The 19316-nt window shown below is 44.7% G+C and overlaps 1 protein-coding gene and 1 long non-coding RNA gene across 4 annotated transcripts in view; one reads left to right on the top strand and one right to left on the bottom strand.

Moving 5' to 3' along the window:
• Positions 1 to 9175, top strand: part of LOC122181634 — a 29422-nt gene extending 20247 nt beyond the window's left edge. For both annotated transcript variants that reach the window (XR_006179518.1, XR_006179517.1), the window contains one exon: positions 8672 to 9175. This is a non-coding gene — a long non-coding RNA (uncharacterized LOC122181634). The remainder of the gene's footprint in view (positions 1 to 8671) is intronic.
• Positions 9176 to 18253: 9078 nt separating this feature from the next.
• The window catches only part of DPYD (dihydropyrimidine dehydrogenase), a 316371-nt gene continuing 315308 nt past the window's right edge, over positions 18254 to 19316 (bottom strand). For both annotated transcript variants that reach the window (XM_042873805.1, XM_042873806.1), the window contains exon 23: positions 18254 to 18523. In XM_042873805.1, the coding sequence (XP_042729739.1) occupies positions 18353 to 18523 (171 nt within the window). In that variant the 3' untranslated portion in view covers positions 18254 to 18352. The remainder of the gene's footprint in view (positions 18524 to 19316) is intronic.

Genomic DNA, 19316 nt, shown 5'->3' with positions numbered 1-19316 from the left:
GAAGGGCAGAGCCAGGATGGCCCCTGGGGGATACCAGGGACAGCTGTGGTCAGAGCACGTGTGGTCAGCACAGCAGCAGCCTGGACGCTGCTCACACAGGGCTTGTCTGAGAGGGTTTACCCAGCGAGGAGATCAGGCAGTCTTCTTCCATGTCTTTCAGGTGGCCCATGATCGGTTTGTAAATAAGAACTGAAACCATATACGGTATTTCAGTGGATTTTTATCTCAATTCTTTTTTGGGAAGAATGAAAATATAATAATGTCATCACTTGGGAATGTTTAGAAAGGACTGCTGGCTCAAATTAGGCCTTTTATAAGCTCTAGATATTTATAACTATTTCAGTTGTTATGACTTTTTGTTTTAATGAGATGCAGTGCAGTCATTCCCAGTGAAGGCAGTTAAATAAATAGCGTAACATTTTGCCATGACTCAGTTTTTCATTCCGAATTATTATTTGGTCCATACTGACAGAAAACAAGATATGCTGAGAGAAACGTTGGGATGCTAGTGGTGCTTATGTATGCCCTTCTTACCAAGGTGTGGCCTAAGTAGAACAAGAAAACTCTTCTTATATGCAGAATTTCTGTTACACCTTTGTACATAAGTGTTTGTAGGAAAAGAAAATGTGGATGCCCATCTCCACGTTATATTATATTACTATAATATTAGTCCTGTACTTTATCAAGCATTATTTTTTAAAGTGGTTTTGCCAAATAAAAGAACCCACAACACATGAATCCTTTTTCACTTGTTTGACAAGTGCAGCCTATACCACCTCCAGCAGCACAGGCTCCAAGTGCTGATCCCCTGTCCCCAGCTCCATGGCAGTGGAGCACAGCCAGTGGTACACTGCCCCTTGTGTGTCATGTCTTGCTCCTGTGCCTCTTCTGCGTAGGCAGCAACAGCATGCCATCTGTTGGGGACATTAGCATACCCAAGCTGTATCCCTGCAATGCTACTAGACAGTATAAGGAATGTATTACCATGATGTGGTGACTTCCATTTGCATTTCACACTTTTAGCTTTGCTTCACACATTTCTTCCTCTCAGACATGATAAAGGGAGGAAGCGCTGTATTTCTTGTCAGGGTGGATGGATGGCACCCCTAGAAGAATATGCATTTGAAGCAATATGTTCTGCATCACTGACGTAAGCTAAGATGCTGTTAAGGCCCAGGCAGGTTTGTTTTCCCATTCAGTGCTAGCAAGCAGGGCACTCAGGGACTCGGTGTCCTTGAATTTAAAGAAGATTGAAATGTTGCATTGTTCAGGCTGAAGGGAACACGAATGGGAGTAGAGTGATTCTGGGGGCAGACAGTAAACACTTGATTGCAAGTGCAGTGTGAGCTTGGCCTACATTCTGAATCTCTCCGTGGTCTCTTTTGCTCACTCCATTCATATTCTCTGGCCCTTTCATCAGTCCCAGATTTGCTCAGCACCTTCTGCCATATTTTTATTTAGGTCTGTAATGCTGAATGTGCATCTCGTTGGAGGAGCAGTTCATGCCCGAGCATTTATGAATGAGGAATGCCAGGGTAGTAGCGTATACAATATTATTTCTTTGTCAGTGCTTCATCTTTTTAAGGTTGAAAACTGTCCTCATGGGATTCATTTGATAGACTCTGAAGTCATCGTTTAGTACCACTTTCCAGGTATCCAAATTTCAAGGTGCTGACATATTTCTGGATTTCTTAAAGTGAAATGCTATCCTAGCAAGCCCTGTCTCCTGCCCTGCCCCAGCTGCGTCCATCGTTTCTGTTGCTGGCCTCTTTCGCCTGGGTGCATCCCAGCTCTGAGTGCTCATCTCCAGCCCCATTTGTCATGTGCCAGGTCCCCAGTTTCTCCCTATTTACTGCTTTTGTTGGAATAGCTGCCAAAACCTGCAGAGAAAGCTGTAGTAGAGCTCAATGTAATTCCTTTAAATATCCAGATTTTTCAAATCTGGCATTGGAGACCAAGAAACTGGAAAAATCATAGTTTAAGATAAGATGGGTAAGGAAGAATTTTTTTTTTAAACTGATATTAGACAGAAATAACCAATTTTTATTGCAATGGATTGCTCCTTAGTTCCTTGCTGAAGCCATAGGAAAGAAATGGAAACAAATTCAATGCAGTGCATTTTTTAATAGTGTTGTTTTTTTTTTACATATTCACAGTGCTTATCAAATACTTTGTTCCTGCAGAAAGTCTCTAGAACAGTAAAGCATAACTACATGCTTGAAGGGACTTCTGTACATTGAAGGGATGAATAGAATGGCAAACAATTATTACTTATTTAACCTTTTGCCCTTTACATACAAACAATTCAGTCAATATCTTATAGTCTAACTCTAAGGTATTTGATAGATATATCTTTGGGAAGGATTATCCCTTAAAATGGCACCTTATAAATGTATAAACTAATATTTGTTACTGTTTGCATATAAATGCATGAAATACAGAGCATAAAGAGTGTAAAATGAGTGGTACAAACCATGCTTTGATGTCTTCACTCTTTGAAAATAACAGCATCTGCCAAAGCATCTTTAAATTTCAATCAAGTTCTCTAGGATGGGCTTACAGCTAAGCCATCAGCCCCATGCAATTCCTGCAAATATTTCCCTGCTAATAGCTGCTACTATCACCCTTGCCATTTGGCTGCATAATGTGCAGGATCCTGGAAAAGATTAAAAATATCTCAGTATAGAAACCATCAACAGCTCTCTGATCTTCATTTCATGTATCTTTCAGGGACTGAAAGCAACACAGTGCTTGTATTTGCCAAAGCTGGAGAAAACATCAAGGCACCTGATAGTGAATTGCAGGCAGAGTGCCTTCAGGCAAAAAAAATGGGAGGGATCTGATCCATGGCTCTGCTCTCTGGCCATGCTCACACTCCAGACGTGTCTTTCTTATGGCTGCTAAAAGACGTGTTCAGGCCTATGCAGAAACCCTACACACACTGCAGGCTTGGGCAGAGTGGTTGGAAGCTGCATGGAGGAAATGGATCTGGGGGTGTTAGCCAACAGCTGGTTGAATGTGAGCTAGCAGTGTGCCTAGGTGGCCAAGGCCAATGGCATCCTGGTGTGTATCAGAAACAGTGCAGTCAGCAGGAGTGGGGAGGGAATCATCCCCCTCTGCTTGGCACTGGTGAGATCACAGCTCGAGCACTCTGTTCAGTTTTGCATCCCTCACCAGAGAGGGGCCCAGGAAAGTAATTGAGATCTTGGAGTGTGTCCAGAGAAGGGCAACGAAGCATAAGTCTTATGAGGAATCTGAGGGAACTGGGACTGCTTAGTCTGGAGGAGGATCAAGTAAGAACCTATCACTCTTTACAGCTCCCTGAGAGAAGGTTGTGGTGATGTGGAGGTCAACCTCTTCTCCCAAGTAACGGCAACAGGACTAGAGGTAATGGTCTTAAGTTGTTTCAAGGGAGGCTCAGGTGGGATACTAAGAAAAATGTATCCATAGAAACTGTGGTCAGGCTTTGGAACAGGCTACTCAAAGTGGTGTGGAGTCACAATCCCTGAAGGTCTTCAAGAAATGTGTAGGCAGTGGGGTAGTGTGCCTGGACGGCCTCCTTGTGTCAAAGAGCAGCACTTCCACTGACTTATGCCTCTTTGGCCTGCAGTGGGTGCATCAGGATGACCCTGCAGGGTGCTAGCGGCAACATCACATCTTCCTGTCCCTCCATAGCCAGGCGTCAGGGGCAGCTCTCCTCTTGTACCTCTGCTAGGAAATGAACCAAAGTGGGGCTGTCTGGGAAATGATTGCTTTGATGGAGTTAATTTTTTTCATAGAAAACAATAGACTTTTGTTAAATTGATGTTGGATACAGACTTGAATATTCTGATTTAAAATGTTTTGCTTGGAATCTTTCTATTTTAGAAAAGGAAGCAATGATTTCACTTAAAAAAAGTTTATTTAAAACTTCTTGATTTAATATTGACTACGGTCATCTTTTTTTAGGAAATAATATAAACAACCATGTTTATCTTGCAATTTAAAAGTAATTACAAGCTCAACTGCTGAAAGGAAACAGACGCTGGTCTAGACAAAACAGTGTCTTGCAGTGAGTTCTAAGAGGCAGCCATCCTCGCTGCTTCAGCAAGTGATCTGAAAACAGGAAACTTTGGACAGTTACGTTACCTGGTGATACCAACAGATGATGCAGTGAATAGAACATCATCACCTGTTAGGACACCATAACACAAAATAATTGACCAGCTAAGATTCAAAGTGAAAATAAGAAAATAGTCCAGATCTTTAGGAAAATAAACCTTTGTTTTAAATGAGCACAATCCTCCTCCTGTAAAAATGTTCTGCAATCCTTTATTGCACCAGGCTGGCAGTATGGCAGCATGGTCCAGCTCAGCTGAACTCCAAAGGAGTGTGAGCATTTGATGGCATATCGGAAAGCACAGCACAGGAGAGAAAACAAAAGCAGAATGCAGAGCAGTAGCCCTGCTTCTGTGATAGGAGGAAGGAAGTGGTTTCTCATCCAGCCACATGGGCAGGGACACCAGCTGGCTCTCTCTCCTTGGGGCTGCATGGGGTACTTCCATCCCACAGGGCTGGCAGTTCTCAACCCTGTACTGTGTTGCCTTGGGGACCTTGGGAGGAGAAACCTCATTGGAGACAACAGAAGCCAGCAGCAGGAGTACTCCTCTTGCATGTATCCTCCTGCAGCCATATGCAAAAGGCAGAGAGCTGCGTATTAGGCGCGTTACTGAGATGGTAATGGGGAAAAGGTTTGCATCATTCCTTTAGGCAAGGTTCTGCTGCAGCAGAGTTGAACTGTATTACTAAAGGCATCCAGAAGCCAGTGAGGCTGCTGGTGACCAGTCTCTGTGGGGCAAAATCACGGTGTGAGAGTTTACAGCCAAGATAATGTGCTGTGGGGTTGGCAGTGCTACAGGCCCCAGCCTACTGCTATGAGCACAGAGAGTTGCTGCCCGCCTTCTCCTAACAGGATGAGGTGTTAGGTTGGGTGGGAGTGGGTTGTCACTACCTTGTACAGCCCTTGTGGGTATCTTTAAGGGGTTGCTGTTGAGGAGAACATGAGCTAACAGCAAGCATTGCTTTATGAGCAGTACACATGGTAAACAAGATTAGCCATAATGAGATTAGCCTTCACCAGGCTAAACCATGGCTGAGTTCATCTTGCTCTGAGGCAACCCTAAAGCAATTGCAGCACTAAGTGCATGTAAACAAACACACAAAAAAAATTAAAAAGAGGCAATTGGTTGGCACAGTAAGCTTGTGGGCCCCTCGCTTCAAAGGAAACTCTGTGTGCCCATGTTAGATCTCCATCAGGAGGGGGGGATGCAATTTCTTTGGAGGTGCTGTTCTCAGGGAGCAGTGCTGAGAGGCGAGACCCAGCCTGTGGTCTGGGAATGGCCTCCTGGCAGGCCCATGGCACGCAGAGCAGCAGGCCTCCTGGTGTGACTGATGTCCTATGCACTTATGCCAGCCATTAGATGTCTATGGCCTTATGGTGGTGCAAATTAAATTAAAATCTGTTTCCGTCATGCTGTTGCAATGAAGGACTGATCTGGTGGTGTTCTCAAGCCAGCATGGTTTGAGCCATCCAATCTGTCCCAGTAGCCCCTGCTGTGAGTATAACTCCCTTGGCCTCAAGATCCTGCTACAGTTGAACGTGCAGCAAAGGGAGAATGGCTGGCATTTTAGCAAACATCGTTTGCATCCTTGCTGCTACTGCTTGCAGGTTTTGGACTTTTTATTTTCTCGGTCAAATCTCATTATCAACCATCAACTTGCTGATATTCAAAATCCAAAGCAATGTGATGATTTGTTTCCCATCAGATATTAAATGGATATTTTACTTTCAGTAATTAGTCTTTTAATGCATATAAATTCTCTTTTCAACAGAAGAAAAATATGACCTAAAAGTCTTTAACGCCAACCTACTCTTTTTTTTTTCCCTGCTTCTTTTCACTAATCACTGTGTCTGTAGTGCCAGACTAAAATTATGCTGCTTAAACTTGGTAGAGTACTGGCTCAACAGCAAAAATGGGAAAATAAGACAGAGGAAAGGAGTGGAAAGCAAAAAACCTTACAGTACAGCAGGAATGCTTTTCTATTCCATTTCATATTATGCAGTGTGCAGAAGCATCCAATTTGATAAATTGACTCAGAACAAACTGCTAGCGAGAGAGCAGGAATAAAAGCAGACACCGACCTGCTAATAGACTCAAATTAAGTGAACTTCTTGCTGGCCCCGCCACCTTCCCAGAACAGTGCAAAGCTGAGAGTCAGGCACACTGTCAGGCAGTGTGTGTGCAGGGCTAAGGCCTGGCCTGGCCATGGGGTGGGTTGCAGTGCCCTGCATGGGCACCCTGATACTGTGCCCACAACCGGTAGTCACTAGTTGCCTGAGTAGTGGTGCCAAGAAGATACAAAGAGGTAGGCCAGTTGTGTGCATTGGGTTGGCTTGGTGCAAATTGAGAGTGTGTGTGTGAAGAGGAGGTATTTGCGTTAGTATTTGTGATATTTCTCTTTCTCAGAAGCCCTATTAGTAATCTCCCACTTCAGCACTTCACTTGTTGGTTAGTCCCCATTCTCCAAATGCTACCATGTCACAGAGGGAATACCAGCCCAGAAATAATTAGTATGGCAATTTGGCACTCACTCTGCAAATTACATCTAGCAGTTGCATGCAAAACTGTCTGGAAATAATCTGGTATTTATCAAGAGTTAGTTTAGTAATGGAACTTTTTGTTACTGTTGCTGTTCTGTTGAAGTTTGTGGTTGAGGACTGTTGCTCTGTTGCTGATGGAAACATTTTCCAGCAAGAGGTAGAGATGTTAAACCTTTTCTACGTCTGTTTGTTGGAATGAGGTGTCCTGACTTAGTATCTGTTCAAAATACAAGTGTTCTCTGACAGTTACTCTCTGGAGCTCTGCCAAATTCTGTATTTTATGCACATGATAGATTATTGGAGCTCTTCCTCCTGTAATTAACCATTAATAGGTGCAGAGACAACAGTGAGATCTCCCACTACTAAGATGGCTGCTGAACCTAAGCTGAACCATAATGCCTCCTGGTGCAGAGGAGCAGTGGTGCCAGGAAAGGCTAGAAGCCACTTCTGGAGCAGGGGGCAGCTTTTATTGCTGAGAGATGGTGCCCTTGAGCTTGAATTTGAAACCTCTCCATCCATAACAAACATTTTTAGGACAATGGTGAGAGAAGGGCAGATTAGACTTCCTTCTGCCAACAGCCCCACCTTGGACCAAAACAGTGCCTTCAGCAAATGTGGGTTTTGCCCTACTCTGCAGGTGCTCTCTCTGGAGAGCTGCAGCTGAGTATGCTGGCCCTGGCCCAGCCCAGCTCCCAGTCACGTCACTCAGTGTCCCCAGCCAGCCTGTCCATGGCACCAGGAGCCTTTGCAGCACATCTGGCTGATGGGATTTAAAGAGGGGAATAATAGACAGTGGGCTCCCAACCATGGAAAATCCAACATCCTTGTAACATGGGTGGTACTAAGGTATGAGCACTCATGGATTGAGGTGTTGGTCTAATTATAATACTTTTCTTCTGGCAGCCTTTAGCTCCCTTCAGATTAGTGGTTCCTATAATAATTATGACTGCCAAATGAAGGCATCTGTAAATGCTAAAACTTGCAAGCTCTTACCAAGTTCACAGCAGTCCTGTTTGTGAGATAAGTTCTGCATCTTTCCAGCTGACTGCCAGTAGAAATGCCCCAGTGACTGGCGTGTGCCCTCTCCCCTTTCTCCAGAGCAGCCTCTCCTGTGCTGTCCTGGTGCCCCCCCCATTGGCTGCTGGGCTCCCTGGCATGTGCACGCTGGTGGCCTTGACACGGTGCAGTACACTTGTGCCGGAGCCTTTCTGTAAACATGTTTTGGCAAATGCTATAAAGGAGTCATTTGACAACACACTCATTTGAACCCGAAAGGCTAAAGCAGAAGTGACAGCATAGCATCATCACTCTGCTACCACCGGCTTATTATGTTTATTCAACATATGTTGTTATTGAATTAAAGTGATATTTTTCAATTAACAAGTGCAGCAAAGAATGAAACCCTCCTAGCTCGTTCCTTTTTCTCTAGCCACGTGTACAGCTGCTGCAGGGTGCCCAGGCCGTGGAAAATGAATGGAGGGGCTGAGGACAGAGTTGGGGCATCACATGTGTCCTGTGGCCCTGTGGAGGGCTCTGGCTCCAGGACATGGCAGTAAACTGTGACCCAGGCACCTCCAGGCTTGTCTGGACTCTTGTGGAGGCTGTTGGACCCAGGGGTCATCCTGTTGCCCTGCTCCGAGACAGCCGCTGGCTTCGGCAATACACAAGGTGATGTTAATTTTGATTTGGAGTGTGCAGTAATGAGCAAGCAGTGTGATTAATGCATAAAGCTGACAGAATGCACAGGTGTCTTCAAAGAAGCAGAGTGTATGAGGTCAAGAAAGGTGTGTGGGGTGAAATGATGTTTCAGAAGCAGAAAGCACGCCTGGCTGACTCATGAGCTGAACTGTGCAATAATCACAGGTAATTATTGCACACTAGCCATCAGAGTATCTGCATGCATGCCACACTGACCTGCACTACAGTTCCCATTTTGGCTCTGGCATTCTCTGTTCACACTGCAGAACAGAGATGAGGAGCCATTTCTACCAGGGTCAATATTCAGGTTGTTTCCCCATCCTGCTCCCACAGGTGGCATTGAGGCATGTCCTGCAATGGTGAGGAGAGGAGAGCCACTGACTTCAGAGCAATGGAGAACGAAGATGCCTTTGTGTTCACCCTGAAATACATCTGTGCTACAGTAATATGCTTCTGAATCAGTGGCAGGGAGGTTGCTTACAGTTGTGCTATTTTTACTGCAGTGAAAGCAAAGGAAGGCATGCAAGGCTGTGAGCACAGGTAAGGCAGGGGTTATGGGTTACTGGGTACAGCAGGCTGCAGCCTGTGGGCAGAGCAGTGAGGTTGAGCCCTGCTTTGGGCACCACAGTGGCAGCAGCCTAGGGAGTTCACTCAACCCAGGGGCAGCTTCTGGGGCTGTCTGTGAGCTCTGTCGCGGTGGTTTGGATTTCATGTCGCTCCCATCCCTTGGTACTGTCCTGATGGGTCGGTATTGGTGGCAGTGAGCTGATAAGTGAAGACATCACATAGAGGGATTAGATCCCTAAGGGGTTGTTTGAATTTGGAGGATAGCACAGATTTTTTGTGTTATTTTCAGTCTAGACACAGGCCTGGCCTTGGAAGAGGAGCAGATCTACAAGCTGGTAGTTTAAGGGCAGGAAATTCATCTTGTATAGTGAGTAGGGATTCCTTGGGCCCTAACAGCCATTTTGTTACCCCCATGGCAGGGCTGCACACAACTTCAAAGCAAAGCTGGCTCTCACCACACAACTCAGGGGAACATCCTTTTGTGCTGCTGACACGCACCCCCCCCTTCAAAGCTAGGCTTTGGGCTGCATACATTACAGACAAAGTATTTGGAGCTAGCCTTGGAGCTAGATCCACGGATAGCTTTTTATCAGTGTTTCAAATGAAGTGCTTAGAAACATAGCAATGAGTAATAATTAACATCTGTCTAGACCTATATGAAATCTGTACTATATAGAACATACATATATAAACATGTCTATATTGCAGATGAGTACATATAAGGCACTGTTTATACACCTAACATTTCATGCAGCAAAATACCATTTCAGCTGAAGTAGCATGAAGTCATCCTCGTTCTGCTATAATACAGACATCTCTCATCTATTTTTAGGTCCGTCTGCCCAATTCAGCAGCACTGGTAAAACAGTAACACTTTCCTTTCTCTTCTTGTGATGCTAATTTTATTCTGGTATCCAGACTCTTGCTGGCCTCTTGCTTCATCCACACCCATGTGGACTGGAAAGTTCAATTAACGTAATGAATGGCCCAACACCTGAGTTGTTGCAGCAGGCAAAGGGGAGCTCTGCCAAGTCCGAGGTGCTGTGGTGAGCTACCAGGGGGAAGCAGTTTGCTTCTAAGGCCTCAAATCCTACTATGGATAACTGGGATGAATCCAGGCACCCAAGTAGAGAAAGAAATCTCTCTGAATTAGTTACTCATCAGTGTGTGCTGCCCTAACCTGGAGGTTACACCTTTCTTCATTACTGAAGGGCAACGCAGATGGCAGGGACAGGCGGTATTCGAATGTTGATGTAAGACCAGAGAAGCGGTGTCTGTCGCAGCACAAATGTTAGGATCGCAGGTACCGCTGCAAGCCCTCGGGCTGTTGGGGAAATAGTTAAGCTTGGAAAGTTCTGTCGCACCGAGTGTGCAGGCTTTCCGCGGTATTGGCTACGGGCTGTAAGGCAGGAGGTAGTTTGCATCTCGCGTTAGACTGCTTCTGCCTCCATTACCCGAGCCCAGCAGTTAGCGGGGCACCGCGCAGCCCGCAGCCGCTGAGCGGGCGCTCCCCTCTCCTCTTAGCAGGACCTGGAGAAACGCTGCCCTCTGCTGCGGGAAAGAGAGGCGGCCGTCGGCGCACGCCCGCAGCCGCTCTTCGCCCGGCCCGGGGCTGGCTCTGCTCGTAGGCGGCTGCCGGCGCTCTGACAGAGCCCTAGGGCAGCAGCCGTCGGCCATTCTCTGTGCCTGTTGCTGGGCTGTACAGTGTCTTTAGTGGCCCTCGTTCTCACCTGGTTGTTTGGCTTTGGGCCAGCCACCACGGCTTGATTTATAGAGGCTCCGCGCTAGATGGTGAAATAATATTCAGCTTGGAACAGACGCAGCGTATTGTTCAAGTGTTAATCAACCATACAACAGCCCTCAGGAGAGAGGCAAGCAAGTTTTTAACCTTCATTTTACAGATGCAGAAGGAGGTTAAGAGACTGCCAGGTTCCCCATAGCAGCAATGCTGATGGTGGGCACTGTGGCTCTGGGCAGTGCCGCTCATCAGTCCCGGGGGTCAGGAGCCTGTGCCAGGGAAAGGGAAGTGGCTGTGCAGCCCCATTGTTTGGGTGCCTTAGCTTTAAATGCTGTTATTTCTTCTCTTGCCTGGACAAGAGGATTTCCAATGGGCTGCAGGTGAGGGCCCCAACGAAACCACTCTGCCTTATTTCTCAAACATTGGAAGCACCTACCTGTTATTTTAAGAAGTGCCATGCTGTAGTGAAGGATAGGAGAGAATTGCTAAGGTTGAAGAAAACCCACAGGCATGTATATGTCCTTGTGCCACTGCTAGCCTCTGTGTGCAGAAAGACCTCTTCTGTTTGGCTGCAGTGCCGTTGGAAACCACAAGCTCTTTGTTAACCACTAAAGGAGATGTTCTTCCGGCTAAACTTGCACCAAATCACAAGTTGCCCAAAAGTAGGCTATTGATTCAAAGGCTTATCATTAACGCAACATTCACTCATTCCAATGCCTCACCTCCAGCATCACAATGAGCGCCAGTAAAATTAAATTAGTGCTGTGCTAGTGGGCAGCTGGGAGAGTGCTCTCAGTGCACAGAGAAACAAAGGCAGGAGGAGGATGTGGCCCCAGTGCTGCCTGCAGCACACACAGAGCCTTTGTGCTCAGGTGCTGTGTGCAGGGTGGGCTGTGGGCCTTTCCCTTCCCAGCTGCATAGCGGACTGCTCCGGGGGCTCGGGGCACATCTCACACAATGAGCCACGTAGGAGGAAGCGTTTACCATGTAATTCAGGTAGGGAAAGCAGCACATGTGAGTGGCATAGAACCTTCCGGCCCTTGTAGATTATATGATTTATACATTCACTCAAACAGCAATGAATGAGCAGTCTTAAAGAAGGCAATATGCTATTGTGCAGTTACTTCTATGCCTTGTTTTTTTTAATGAAAGGGATTATACATTCAAAGTTAATTAACTCATTTCTCAAAATCATTTACACATCTGCTCTGTTTCCAGTAAAACTCCAGTTTCACATTAGTAACTTCAGAAATCTATGAAGAAAAAAGAAGACAACCGACCAACCCAACCTCCTGCATTAGCTACTCTGTTTCATTTGCAATGACTTCAGATGTGGAATTGTTAATACTAACGAATTTCACAGGCTGCACTTTGGCCCATGAATTTGCATCAGTCCATGCTTTGGAAGGGCAGTCACTTAAGTACTAGCCTGGAACCGGTGTCCGCCTGAGCATGCCACTAGCAGGTGGCATGTGCCAGCTGAGGAGGTCTCCGATGGCCGACTGTGCCCTTATCTGCCTTGATAGTCCTGCTTTTCATCACTTCTACTGGCCAGAATCTGAACTGGAAGGGAATGTGGGAAGGGGCATGCCTCAGCACAGCCACTCTCGTGCTGCACCAGCTCAGCAGGCATGAAGCACAGAGGAAGGAGAGAAGTGGCCCTTCTTGAGAAGAGCAATGTAAACACAGGCTGGTGTTGCCTCTGCCATGCCACATGCGTGGAGCATTCCTGCTTCCTTGTGCTGATGGTGAGCTTACTGTTTTAATTAAGCTATTATTTCAATAACCATCATGAAGTGTGGGCATGGCTTGGGAAACATTAAAACCAGGGTAAACAAAGAATGTAGCACTCCATCTGCTTCTCACACTGCAGTTCAGCACCGGGAATGTTTGGGCAGCACACACAGCTGAGTACTGTCAGTATTTGCAGTAGGACTCACCACGCCAAGCCCAGCCCGCGAGTTGTGCGTGGGCAGGGGGCCTTCAGTGTTTTAAATGATTTGTTCTTTTCTGTTGTGAAGAACACCTCGGCTTCCTCGCGCCGAATGCTGCCTGTGAAGTCTGCTTTGCCACTTAAGGGATGCTAAATGGAAGCTAGCCAATGAAACGGAGGTAAATTTAATTACAAAAATATAACATTCTTCAAAACCAACAGCTCACTCTCTCCCCAATGAGGAAAAATTAAAATAAAGGCCCTTTGGAAACGCTGAGGAAATATCAGGGGCTGAGGTGAAAGGGACACAGCTTGACAAGTACGCTGAAAGCTGAATGTGGATTACCCGTGAGTGCAAAAATGAATAAATGTGTTTTATTCCATTATATTAATGAAATGGTTAATTCGGTTGCTATAGCAACAAAGAACAGCCTTGCTAAAAAGCTAAAGGGCTATACATAATGCCTGCTACAAGGTCTCTCTAATTCTAAAGCTGATTTTCTTAGCTACAATAGAAGTGATATGTGTTTTCAATATCATCTTAAGCTTTTGCATCAAATCCTGAAGCTAATCCAATAAATAGACTGGTAGCATAAAATAGCATATATGTTTGCACCTCATAAAACTTACAAAAGGGGCTTACCTACACACAGTCAAAAGAAAAGATCGATAGAGTGCGGAGTGAGGCTTTCTAAAAGACCGTTCTTCATGCGATGGTGAAACAGCAAATATGTACAATGGGAAGTTCCTGCAATTACACATCACGTGACTGTGCAGGAAATCACTGCAGAGCTGCCTGAGACACCAAGACACAATTTTGCTGACCGCCTCGATACATATTTATCCTTATGCAAAGTAGAATTTATTTCTGTTTCACTTGCATTTTGTATTATTTTATCAAATAATATAAATAATTCTTAAAGGCTTCAAAAAAGGAATTCTACAGTCCTGTTTTTGTTCTAACATCAAAGCGATGCAAGGGCTGACCGGGGCCCTGCAGCAGCGCAGAGGACAGACTGAATCTTGCGAAGCCAAAGCAGAGCATGACAGCCCTGGGCAGCCCTTGCATCCCCTACTTGGGGCAGTCAGCACCATACGGCCCTGTTGCCTCCATTGGGATGGGGATGGCCATGCAGCCAAGCACCTCTGCCCTTTGCTTTGCCTCTCTTGTTTGCGTCAGAGTTGTCAAACGTCCTATCGCTCACCCTTCCTAAAATAAATGAGAATGCAGTACACCCACACGAGTGGCAGAAGCCTCTGACTGTCACCAAACTCAGACTTACAGATCTCTGGTGTGTACCTGCACAAAAGGGCTGCCTCTTATCTGCAGGCCATCTCATCTGCACAACAATGGGAGTTTGGTTCCCCACAAACCCTATTTCTCAACAATTACATGTGGAGACTTCAGAGACAAGCCCTAACCCTGTCTTCAGTGAGCAGAAGGAGGGCTGTGGCTCCGGACCAGGCAGGTGAGAAGTGTGGCCTTGGGGAGGCCTGCAGGCACAGACAATGTGTGCTGCCCATGGAGGCATCCAGTGTGTTTGCTTCTTTCTTGGCTGAAATGCAAGCGAAGAACTCCTGAGGTGGCTGGTAGTCATACCAAGGAGCAACCTTAACTGTGCTGTAATGTCATGTGCTTGGTGTAAAAAAAAGATGAGCTGGGAAAGCCCAGCCACAAAGGCTGCAGGCACATTCTCTTGAAGAAATGACCACAGAGTGCACAGTTCCTCAGAAAAGAAAAATGGCAACAGCAGAGACAAGTGACCCAGATGGCCCATAAGCAGCCTAATTAACTGAAAGGCCCAGCAGCCACACTACAACTACCAATCCAGCTGCCTACAGATTCTGCCAGGTTGCCAGATGTTGCCAATGAAAACTTATCTTGCACAGTTCATCAAAGAAGTGGAGCATCCTAGTGAAGGGAAACTGTTGCCAATAAAATAAATACTTTATCTAAAAAAATATTTTCTACTAGGAAATGTCGAAAAATATAAAAATTTAACAATGTGTTCAACCTCACTGTTACAGTAGATATACATACAGAATGTGTTGGCAGGATCTTCTTCTTGACAAGAAATATCCATGCTTACCATTATATTTCTAAGGCTACAGTCTTGGACTGTGTTAAAAAAGGTGGTTTTATGAAGCATGGAGCTGCTGCCACTCACTTGGGGTTTGGCTAGTTTGCCTGGAACTAGCAAGTTCTTTTGCCACATTGAGATAACAAAGCTGGAGGAACCAACAGTGAGAGAAATACGTATGGGAAGATGGGGAGAGGGATGCAGGGGCAGTGAGCGACTCTGGGGCTGCTGGCTGCCAAGCTGTCTCTTCCATGGGTGCCCTCTCCTGTGTCCTTGAAGAGACAATGCAGAAGACTCCAGACAGGTAGACTGTGTGATTCTCTTGCCCAATTTTAGGGACCAAGCAAATGGGCGTCTGCAAACGAGTCCTCCTCCTCCAAGAAATGGTAAAGCATCAGAGCAGTGTGCAAATTCATTGGCTGCAACGCTGGAAATATAGGCTGCCCATCAGGTTTGTGCACAAACACTGGTTTTAATTTTGCTAAGAGACCAAATTAATGTTTCATTTCAAATCATGAAAAATACATATTTTTAAAATCCTGTGTAATTTTTCAAGTGCAGCTATTATTGTTGCCAGTGCTGTGCCTTGGAAATACTGAGTATGTTCATCCTAGAGGCCAAAAACCAAACTGCCTCTATAGCCTGTTAGCAAGGCAAAACATCTCTTTTTCCAATGAACGTGTATGAGTGCACTGGGATTCACACAAGCATATTTGGCAGACTTTTCAAGTATTTCTTGGACTGAAGAGCATGCATTGAATATGGGGAGCTTTTTCTGCTCAGGAATATGATGTGAATAAGAATGTGCTAGTGCGGCAGAGGAGGATGGGCTGTGGCATTTCTATCATTATTTAATTTGTCAAATACAGTTTACAATATTTTATAACAGTTATCAACAGGACAACGTGTCTAAATGCTGTGAGGGTCAGGGTTGCAGTATCTGGCTCAGTATGCCTTTAATAATACATAATTCCTTAAATGTGCAGATAAATCACTGAAATACATGAGCTTAATTTGGAACCTTTTATGCTTTGAAAATTCATATCCCTTTTTAAATAACTGGCTACAGCGTTTGCAAAATAGACCAGATTTTACTTGGACCAGATTTTACTGATTTGTTTCCTTGTTCTTGAATGTGCTCAGTGGGATGGATTCCCCAAGATGGAGGTATAAACCTACAGAACCCAGGTCTTTTGTATCTTCCTCTACCCACTGTTAACACCTCATCTGACTGATGTGTTAAGACCTGCAGGAGACCTAAATGTGGCCATTTCTCTGAGTTCCAGCAACACAGAGATATATCACTGACTGTCAGAGGTAGAAATTATCCACATTCCTTCAGGAATGCATTTCCCAAAACTGTTAATGGACTTGGGAGAGGAGGAGTGGGGAAGAGGGTGGGTGGGAAGAAAGAAATCTGAACAATATAACGTGTTATTCCTCTTTTAGGTTTTGTTGTTGTTGTTGTTTTTTAAATGGAATTATAGTCTTGTTTCTCATCTTGACCCACAGAATATCACTAATTTTCCAAAGATTACTTTATAGCAATTTAGGAACACTGGATATCCTGGGAATACTGATTATCACAAGAAAAGCTCTGTTTTTTTTGCTACATTTGCGATGTAAAAGAAGTACCTGTGTTTAGTCACTTAATTGAATCAGGTTTCATGGCATCCTCTGTGTTTGAAAGGAGCCATGCTACCAGATGTGATGTTTTCAGTAGAGGAAGGGACAGCGTTTGAAGATTGTGATAGGATACCAAGTAAGAGGTAGGTGGTAGCAGCCTGGGATAGGATAGACATGGGTCCTTGTGTCTGCTAACTGAGCATATAAGAGCTACCTGCAGAAAATCTGGATTTGATTTTTTTCTGCCCTGCTCAAGAGCACAGGTACTTATCAACCAGCTTTTCAGAAAGAAGACTGAGACTACCCAGATCTCGCCCCAAACACTCACCAAACAACTTGTTCTCTCTGAGTCTCCTATTACTCATGTGAGAGAAGGAGCTACCAGAAGACCAAAAGCTTGAAATGAGTTTCAGGCAAATATTTTTTAATCAGTACAAGTATCTGTTTCTACTCAAGCATGAAGAATTCACAACTGTGAGGAGAAGTATGAAGACAAAGCTATTAGTGGAGACTTCGGGCTTGAGCCTGCCAGGGGATGTCACAAGGTGAGCCTTCAGTGTGGGGAAAAGGATACAAAAGGAAGACACGTCAATGGGAGACAAAGAAACACCAAACAGGGGCAAAGAGCATGCTGCATTCTGCACTACAGGCAATTAGTGGAATAATGTAAACGTAAATTAACTCATTAATGATTCCTGGAGTGCATTATAGAGATCACGAAACACCACCTGACAAGTCTCTGAAATAAAATTCTGCTTTGTAAGTAATACAAAAAAAAAAACAAACAAAAAACTCAACACCAACAAGTTGGTTTCAATATTTATTTGTAATTTGGAGCACAAATCTCAAACCAGGAAAGTTGGAATATTTTTAATCAAAGCTTTGGTCGATTACAATATGGGGTATAAGAAATTGAATGAATAGATCATTTATTATTATTATGAAACTAAAGGCTTTATGTTCTTAAGTGGAGTAAAGCTGACAGCAATGCATTCATATTAGAAAGTTCCTACTGTGAATGAAAAATGGGTTAATACTGAAATGTTCTTCAGTGAGACAGACAAATCTGTACTTCTTTTTGGTTGTGAAATCACGGTAGCGATACGCAACCACTAACTATGAAGAATTGGCAATGGGGGAAATCATCTTGCCAGTTTGCCCTACACACGTATGTTTGGCAAACGTGGTTTGCTGGGTGTGTATTCCAATTGCACCTAATCAGATCTCTGACCTGTATCATGTACATTCCGGAACATTAATTGGCACAATTAAAAAGTTATTTAGAGGATGAGCTTGGAAAAAACACGTTGTCCCTTCTCCAAATCCTAAAATGAAACCTGGGCTTTGCAATAAGCTGGTTTAACTGTTTGTAGATAGATGTTACAAGTGTTCACTGGGGGAAAAAAGTAAGGATGACGGTACCCAGGCAACACCAAATCTGAATAGTTCAGCATGTGTCAGGGTACAGCAAATTTATTCTTATTAAGTGACTGGTGTGAGAAAGAATTAGAAAGGATTATAAAAATACACTACCATATGCTGCAGTAGTTGAAAGTGATTAATCCAGTTCTTAAATCCTATTTTAAATTCCCTTTCATTTCTTCCCATAGAAAAATGGAAGCAACATCACTTTGTTTGAATGCTGTGTAGTTAATTACATCTTCTAAGAAACTCTTTTAAAATGAAATGTAATGTTTAATTACAAAATGCCTCCTTGAAAACTGTTAGCTTGTACATTGATTTGTAGTTCATTAAAAATGGTTTCTTAATTATATTTACAGCCAGAAATTACATAGAGATTAAACAGCCTACAGAGGACTTTTGAAATTACGGCACAAATCGCAAGGAAAAAGTTACATTTCAGACAGTGGACAACTGACAGCTACAACCACCTAATTGCTGCCTTTCTGTAATTTCAGAACCTAATTGTCATAAAAATAATAACTGGAAAAAAAGACAGTTCACTGTAATGACTCCCAATATCGCTTTTTTTTTTTCATAAAGGTTGATTTTGAGGTTTAATTAGAAGGCAGATCAGTGGCGGTGAGGCAGCGCAGGGCAGGCACGGCTCAGCACAGGGGGCTCAGGGCCAGGGGCAGCCCTCGCCGGGGCTCATATGGGGTGGTCCTGGGAACCATGCGGATGCAGTCGATGATGGGGCAGACGCTGAGGCACAGGGTGCAGCCCGTGCAGCTGTCTGTGACCGTGGGCAGGTGGGTTTCAGCATCAAACTGGATAGCCTGCGGATGGGAGGGTCACGTTATTGATGCCCCTTGCGGGAAAGGTCAGAACCGCTCCCATTTCAGTGCCTGCATTTCCTGCAGTGCAGCTCTTGGAGACATCTTGGCGCGCTCCGGTGCTGCAGCTATAGCAACTGTTGGGCTGGCAGGGAAGAAGCCCCCTGACTCTCTGCAATTAGGAACGCCATCCCAGCCTCCAGAGCGGGCTGTAATGGATGACTCCTGCAGCTCAGGCTCACAGGGATGATACCCTGTCCAGAGGCAGTGTCAGCACAGTCCTCTGCCAGGGAGCACCGACACACAGCCGTAGCCGCAGAGCAGTGCTGACAGCAAGCACCTCTGGGCTATTCTGGCTTTTTATTGTCAGCAAAGCACAAGCAATTTAATAAAAAATGGGGAGAAACACACCATGTTGTGCCTTCTGATTATTTTCCTTTGCAAGTCTTCGAAAGGACTATCTGAGTTTTGGGCAGGCAGAGCTTTCTTTCTTTCTCACATTTCCATGCAGTGAATTCTCATTACCAATTAGTGTGATAAGTGAATTTGAATGTGAAATAACAATTGAAGTCTCAATGAAATAAGCTCCTGGTATAATGGAAATGGCAATTAAAAACATAAACAAAAGCATCACAAAACCGCAAAAGCTCCAGTGTCTAAGAAACAAGCCTAGGAAAGTTTTAAAAAAATAAACAGTAGAAAATCTAAGAGTTTTAGGAAGACAAGACCTTTCCTGGCCTGGAAACCAAACTCTCACGTATCTGCAACCAAGCTGGGCCTGCAAACGTCCCCAGGT

Source organism: Lagopus leucura, unplaced genomic scaffold, assembly GCF_019238085.1.
Source record: "Lagopus leucura isolate 7727_CA_CO unplaced genomic scaffold, USGS_WTPT01 Super-Scaffold_100009, whole genome shotgun sequence".
NCBI lineage: Eukaryota > Metazoa > Chordata > Aves > Galliformes > Phasianidae > Lagopus > Lagopus leucura.
Note: the sequence above shows the minus strand (reverse complement) of the source record. Positions and strands in the feature narration are given on the sequence as shown.